The following is a 7,911-nucleotide window of genomic DNA, read 5'->3' on the forward strand; positions in this document are numbered from 1 at the left end:
TCTGGCATCAAACTGGGGAAGGGATGGAACAGGGAAACGAGTCAGGAGAAAAGGTGGTAGCCAAGATTAGGCTGACGAGGAGAAGGGAACAGATTTCAGAGATTTGCAGATGCTGTTCCTTCGCTCTTCTTAAAACATCCTCTGCCCAAGCGTGCTCTGGTTGATGGTCACCAAGTCCCAAATGAGCACGTAGAGCTAAGACCATTCAGATTAGGTTACTGGCGTTCGTGTGAAGGTCCGCGAGACCCTCCTCAGATTCGGGGATTGACCCGAAGGACCCACGAGAGCCAGAAAACACTGGTATACTCCCAGTCATGGTTTGTTACAGCAAAAGGACACAGATTAAAATTAGCAGAGGGTAAGAACCCATGTGGCACAGTCCAGGAAAAACCAGGCGGAAGCCCCCAGGTGTCCTCTCCCCGTGGAGTCACATAGATGTGCTTCATCCTCCCAGCTGCGGAGAGTGACAGCACGTGCTAAGGGTTGTCAACGGGAAGCTGACCAGAGCCTTGGGGCCCCGAGTTTTTACTGGGGATCAGTCACGTGAGCACAGAGTACCCATCGTGATTGTAGTTCTCCAGCCCCCCAGAGCAAAAGCAGGTATTTACACCACATCAAGTTAGCATAAAGCATCTGATCAGACCGGGGCCAGGTGGCCCCAGGCCTCCTGTGTGCAAAACCCTTGATGAGGCAGACGATTGCAAGGGTTCAGAGCTCAACTCCCAGAAGCTGGTCAAGGGCCAGTCCTCAGGAGACTGGGCCTTTCCTGCAGCGGCGTAGCCAAAGGAGCCTGGTGGGATGTGGGGGTGGGGGAGAAGGCCTGAGCGTGTGAGGTTTTGTGCTCCAGGCTGCCTCTTGTCGAACACATCAGGGAACCTCATCTAGAAAAGAGTCCTTTTAGTAGATTGTAGCAAGCTGCCGGGGACCCCGGGCCATTCGTATTTTGGAGCGAGCCTCCACATCAAAGGGCTCGGTGATAAGCTGTGGGTAAGCCTGGCACGTCCTAGAAACCAGCTGGCAGAATCTGGAATACGGACTGTCCCCTGCCTTTCCGTCTACATGATCATTTCCATATCAGAGTTTAATGTAATTTTATCTGTGGTCCAGCCTAATCTCCTAACTCAATGGTGGTTGTCTACTTATTAGAAGTTAGATCTTCCCATATTACACAGCAATCGGGAAGTTACACCATCTAGACTCTCAAGATATTTACTTTCCCAGAAAACTTGGGGAATTTGAGAAGTGTTTGTTTTGAAAAGGAAAATATATATGAGGTGTGGTGCTGAAAGAGCATTTGCACTGAGCCCGCACTGAGAAATTTAATGTGAGAAAAAGACAATGTGCTTTTGCCAGGACCTCCGTGGGTGATGTCGTAAGAATAAAAGCAGTGCTACTATTTAAAACAACCAGAAAGGAATGAATCCCGCAAACTGGCAGTGAACAGATGGCTTGTCTGGGCAAGATCAGTGGGTTACCGATGACAGGAGAAAAAAAAAAATGGCACTCCTAAGTATTGATAATAAAACGCTCCCCGGGTAGAAAGATTGGCCGTAACGTTCGGAGTAGACATAGTTTGGAGAGGTCACTGCTTTGCAAAGGCGGGGGTGAGCTTATTTGAATAGCTCGTGATCCCAAAGTGAGTTAGCGTGAAGGCCAGAATGCGTGCCCGTTGGAAGAGACTTACGGTTCAGCACCTCCTCCCTACATCATCACGTTATACAAGCTATTCAAATATCATTAAAGATGCTGAAGTAAAAATAAGGAACCTCAGTACTTTAGATTAAGTGGGAAGAGGGGTCTGCACTTGTAATTATTTTCTCTCTGTCATATGGAACTTGGGTAATCATGCTAAATGTTGAAGGCGAAGGAGTGAATGTTTATAATTATGGCAGATTTCTGTTCATTTGAGGGAGACTTCTGATTTTCCTCCCAATCCAGGCTTCATTTCAGGAGCTTATTTTTTCTCAGATTCCATTTGCTGTTATGCTGTACAACATTTCACGGTAAACTGGCTGTTTTTATAGAACGATATTCATTGAAACCCTCGTGGAATCCTTTGAAGGCAGATCTCCAGTGTTTTAGCATTATCATGGATAATTAAGGGGTGAACTTACCACATTATAAGAAAAGTAGAATTATAATAACAACTAACCTTTTATAATGCTTTTTATATGCCAAGCGCTATTCTGAGTACTTTACATGTATTGGATAATCCTCCTAACGTGCCTCTTTTAGGGTAGGTTTTATTATTGTCCCCATTTTACAGATGAAATTGAGGCACAGAGCCATTAAACTACTTGCCTGAGACCACACAGCCAGTGAGTGGTTTCAGATTCCACAAAATACGGGTTCGTACGCTAACCCACTATGCCGCTCACAGACTACAAATTAATCAGAAAATTGGGATGCCCCCATGTGTGATATGTAGCGTAACCAGTAAAGTAAGTGGAAATAAAGAAAAAAAAAAATCCCTACTATTAATCCCAAATGTTAAAGAAAAAGAAGTCAACGAGCAATTATTTTTCTGAATAGATTGCTCTTTGTCCTCAACTAGAGTCTAGTAGGTGTCACGGATCCGTAACGAATGGCTGTTGGGGCCATGGCCACTGCCAAGCCGATTTCAGCAGGGCCACGGTGGACACTGACTTTGAGAAAAATAGGAAAAATGGAACTGGTACTGTGGCCGCCCCCTTGTGCCATTTAGCTATAAAACGTTGTACTAATAATAACTTTGTATATTGTTTCAAAGGGTATATATAGGATTTAAAATCGTAATTTCTGTTCTTTGGTGGTAGCTCGTAGTGGCTAAAACATCACTTATCCAGAGTTGGTCGCAAAATTGGTCCATCTGGTTTTATTTCCTTTAACTGGAAAATCTTTGTTTTTCAGCCCTTCCTGAAATTATTAGTGAGTACTAAATATCCCCCTTCTGTTTCACCTTACGCCGCGCTCTGTGACCGCCGTTGGTCAGTGCCGCTGTTGTTTCACCCTCGCTCTGTTTTCTCGACTCCGTTTCTACGAGGGAGGAGACCCGGCCTTGTGCATCCTTTCTGCCGTTCCCGGCACCAGTCAGACGCACAGCGCTTGCTGGCTCATGAATTGACTATAACCGACTTCATTGGTTCTGAAAAATATGACTGTGGCAAACCTGGTCCGCTGTTTCTTTGGTCATTGAGGATTTTAGTTCCTGACCACAAACCTTAGTTATGATAGTTCGGTCCTGTCCGTCGACCAGCTGTGAGATACTGAGCTACCTCGAAGACAGGATTTGTTGTGTAACCATATTTAAATCCAAAGCACCTAGCACAGCAGGGAGGAGCACTCCGGAAAGGTTTTTCAGCAAATGCACGAGTGAATGAATCCGTGCTGCTCCGTTGTCTCACCTGAGATGTCGATCTTTGTGTTGAATCTCTGTTGGAAATTTGTATTACTCTGGATTGTCTTGTAAAATTGCAAGTATTTAATGGGGCTCCCACCTGTTTTTTTTTAAATCAAAGTTGTATCATCTGTGCTTTCATTTTCTTAATCACTGATTTTTAACATTTCTACCTATGATTTACTCTGAAAGTATTGGAATATAAGTGGCTTGCATTATTTTTAACGCTCAGAAACGCATTAGCACATTTTTATAAAAAATCTCCATCTCTCTGTGCCATTTTTTGCATGCTTATTTCATGTGTCAGAGTGCTTGAAGGACGCACAGAATGGAAACTAAACAACAGATTTTGTGACTCCGGAAGATCAGAAGTAGCACCCAACCAAGAAACTCTTTTCTCCTTCCTTTGCCCGTTGTTCGTCCGTGTGTATTTACTGTGCTTGCTGGTCTAACATATTTCTTGTGTTCTCTTTGCCACTATAGTCACGCAGATCATTTTCTTATAATGTATGGAAATTTAAAATCTGGAATTTTGAAATTAGTTGAAACAAATGTTTAAAATATCTTCCGCCCCAGGGAGAAGGCTAGCATGGTTGTGCCTGAAGGGAGGGAAGGGAGAGATGAGGGGAACCTGGACCTGGTGAGAGGCTCCGCGTCCACAGGCTCGCCCACCGACACGCGGAAAGCAGGTGAGTCCTGCCCTTTGCTGGGCACCCCCGTCGCCTGTAAAGGAGGCTGTGGGTTTCCAGAGCTTCTCCGCAGAGGTGAGGTTTTTCTCAGCAACCTCGTACAGGTGGCTGCCTGCTCCCATACCCAGTGCCCGCGCTGACATTTGCTAACCATGTGTCCCTCCCGGGCCGTTGGCTGCTCATCTGTAAAATAAGGGGGCTGTGCTCCAGGCGCCCCAACCTCGGAATCCGTCACGCCCCGGCATTGCTCGCAAATGTGATTGGCTGAGATACAGAACTCAAGGAACCTGTACAAGTGGCAATTAGGTTCTTACCTTCACCCAGAGAAGCCGGTTTACCTCACAGGTAGGCAGGAGCTGTGTGGGGCACGTCCCCACTTCTCTTCCTGCGTCCACGTGTTGCTTCTTGGCACGTCTCCAGATCCCGGGTGTGTGGCGCCCTCATTGCGGTCTGCACTGTGGCATGCCAGCAAAAGCTGCTGAATTCCGAGTGCGGTGTGACCCAAGAATAACCCTGTCCCCCTCCCCAAGTCCCCATTTGCCCCTGGCGGTGGCTGCTGCCAGCCAGGTGGCATGAGGAAAGCAATATGACTGAGTTGACTTAGCGTCCAGAGCGGGATCGGTTAGAGCAGCAGGACTCCAGACGTCAGGGTCCTCGGGAATAACCTCAGAGGCTTGTCAGAGCTGCGGATCCACAGGCCCCCCTCCATGGAAATTCTGACTCAGTGAGTCTGGAATGGGATCGGCCTCTCAGGGCCTCCTGATAGGAGTGATCCCGGGACCCTACTTTGGGAAACCTGGCCTCAGAGCATCTATATCTTTTTTGAAGAAGATTCGCGTTGACTCAGATAGGCTGCTGACATTTCATGCAGAACTACCGAACATCAGCCATACGAAGGAAGTGAGATTTGAGCACGTAGATGCCACGCAGAACGCTGTTTACAGAAGTCCGTCCTTCTGAGTTCAGTCCTCCGGGCCCTCCAGCTGCCATAACAACTTGCCACAAATCCAGTGGCTTGAAACAGTATACATTTTTTTGAATGTTTATTTATTTTTGAGAGAGAGAGAGAGAGAGTGCACAAGTGGGGGCGTGTTGCAGAGAGAGAGGGAGACACAGAATCAGAAGCAGGCTCCAGGCTCTGAGCCGTCAGCACAGAGCCCAATGCGGGGCTCAAACCCCTAAACTGTGAGATCATGACCTGTGCCGAAGTCGGACGCTTAACTGACTGAGCCACCCAGGTGCCCCGAAACATATATATTTATTATCTTATGATTATTTTCTTCAAATTCTGGAGTCCAAATGGGTTTCACTGGGCTAAAACCAAAGTATAAGCCAGCTGTGCCCCTCCCACAGGCTCCAGGGGAGACCCCATCTCCTTGCCTTTTCCACCTTCTAGAGGCACCTGTGCTCCTTGGCTCCTGGCCCTTCCTCCACCTTCAAAGACAGCGCCTCTGACCCTGACCTTCCTGCTTCCCTGTTTCACTTGTAAGGACCCTTGAGGTGGGCCTGGATAATCCAGAATAATCTCCCAATCTTGAGATCCTTAATTTAGTCACATTTGCAAAGTCCCCTTTGTCACGTAAAGTAATATATTTACACATTCCTGGGATTAGGATGCGGGCATCTTAAAGGGGCCACCATTCTGCCTACAGCAGCCCCTGGTCCTTCCGGGTGTAGTCCTTCAGCCAGCATCCTTAGCACCCACCTGCGATCTCATTAGAAACACGGTGTCTTAGGCCCTACACCAGACCCTCTGAACACAGAACCGCCTTTAACTTGCTCCCAGGCTGTTCTGTGCACATTCAAGTGTGAGAAGTTCTGATCTACCGGCTTACGGTTTTTCCACCTTCTTCCATTTTCGCACCTCCGGACTCACTGGTACAAACACTAACAGCTCCAAAGGTTCTCATAGCAGCTTATAAGGCAGTTTACTCAGCGAGCCTTTTTAGGCATCTAGTATGTGCCGGACTCTGCTGTGGGAATCAGGAGTAGAGTGGGGCCGTGTGCAACCATCAGGGACCGTTCTTAGAGGGGCAGAGAGAAGGCAACAGTGAATGCTGGTGTTCGGGAGTCATTTGTGACTTTTCCTTTTAACTCTGTTCAGTTTAAGAGAAAATCGCCTTTAGTGACTCTGTAAACAGACCTTTCTGAAAATAGAGAAAAAGGAGGAATAAGCATGGGTTATTATATGACAGCGGATCCGAGGTTAGCAGCAGCAACCCAGATTTTAAACTTTAGTTGTTCGGCTTCGTACTTGAGAGTTCTTCCTCAGTGACATCACTTACCGTGCCACCTTTTGTTAACAGGTGGCCAGGAGCAGAACGGTACACAGCAAAGTATAGTTGTGGATATGCGTGAGTTCCGCAGCGAACTCCCATCCCTGATCCACCGTCGGGGCATTGACATTGAACCGGTGACGCTGGAGGTCGGAGACTACATTCTGACTCCAGAAATGTGCGTGGAGCGCAAGAGCATCAGTGATTTGATTGGCTCTTTAAACAACGGCCGCCTCTACGGCCAGTGTATCTCCATGTCCCGCTACTACAAGCGCCCAGTGCTCCTGATCGAGTTCGACCCCAGCAAGCCCTTCTCGCTCACTTCCCGAGGTGCCTTCCACCAGGAGATCTCCGGCAATGACGTCAGTGCCAAGCTCACCCTCCTCACGCTTCACTTCCCCAGACTCCGGCTTCTCTGGTGCCCCTCCCCCCACGCCACCGCCGAGCTGTTCGAGGAGCTGAAACAGAACAAGCCGCAGCCCGACGCGGCCACGGCCATGGCCGTCACGGCGGATTCGGAAACCCTCCCGGAGTCAGAAAAGTATAATCCGGGTCCCCAGGACTTCTTGTTGAAAATGCCAGGGGTAAATGCCAAAAACTGTCGCGCCTTGATGCACCACGTTAAGAACATCGCAGAGCTGGCGAGCTTGTCGCAAGACAAGCTGGCGGGTATTTTGGGCAACGCCTCGAACGCGAAGCAGCTCTATGACTTCATCCACACCCCTTATGCCGAGTTTGTGTGTAAAGGCAAAATGAGAAAGTGAACGAGGGCGGCCGTTTTCTCATCCCGTGACTCTGACTTCCAGCCACCCTGTACCGGAATGAACAGACCGAGATGAATCACGAGCTCAGAATTCCGCTCTCTTCAGCACCTGACGACCGCGCAGTCCGCTTCTGGGGTCAGCGGACCACAAGCCCAGATGCCCCTCTGGACTCTGTGTCTAGGCACTGATTTTAACCTTCCCATGCCGGCCCGCCTCCCTCCCTGCGCCGTCAGGGCCAGAGGCAGCGTGTCCCGCTCTTCGGTCGGGAGTCAGAATCAGGCGAGGCGTCTTGTGGGGGCTTATAGGAGGCCGCTCTTGACGCAAGCAGCGATTTATGTTTCCCACGCAGGCCGATAAGACACGCTGTCACGTCCCTGCCCTCTTTGTTCAGGACGGGCCCCCGGAACGCCGAGAAGGAACCTTGTCTGCCATTCCTCGCCAGTTCTCACCCTCTTTTCCGCAAATACGCGCTTCCCCCTTTAAGAAAAACCCATGGGGACTTTCTCGTACTGACCTAAGATGGCGCCCGTGAAACTAGCCGGTTCCTCATCCCCCGAATGTGTGTGACGCGTACCAGAACTCGACTGTGCAAAGCCAGCAGCTTTAAAACGTGAGATGAATTGTTCCCTGTTTCCAGAATTTGATGGTGAAGGAGCACTGAGGACGCGCCCTTGTGCAGACATCTCACCTCCTGAATCGCAGAGATCTCCAAGCCCGAAGGGCTCGTTAGAGTCTCTTAAGACTTCCTCTTTCCCCCCAAGCCTCTCCCCACACGCCTGAGACCACCAGCGCCACATCCTCTCCAC

At 49.1% G+C, this 7,911-nt stretch overlaps 1 protein-coding gene across 1 annotated transcript in view; it reads left to right on the forward strand.

The window, feature by feature from the left end:
• Nucleotides 1-7,110, forward strand: part of ERCC4 (ERCC excision repair 4, endonuclease catalytic subunit) — a 29,655-nt gene extending 22,545 nt beyond the window's left edge. The window contains exons 10-11 of the mRNA XM_019468626.2: nucleotides 3,953-4,065; nucleotides 6,372-7,110. Coding sequence (XP_019324171.2) covers nucleotides 3,953-4,065; nucleotides 6,372-7,105 — 847 coding nt within the window. The 3' untranslated portion in view covers nucleotides 7,106-7,110. The remainder of the gene's footprint in view (nucleotides 1-3,952; nucleotides 4,066-6,371) is intronic.
• The last annotated feature ends 801 nt before the right edge of the window (nucleotides 7,111-7,911 follow it).

Source organism: Panthera pardus, unplaced genomic scaffold (assembly GCF_024362965.1).
Source record: "Panthera pardus isolate Hobbes unplaced genomic scaffold, ASM2436296v1 HiC_scaffold_5, whole genome shotgun sequence".
In the NCBI taxonomy this organism is placed as follows: Eukaryota; Metazoa; Chordata; class Mammalia; order Carnivora; family Felidae; genus Panthera; species Panthera pardus.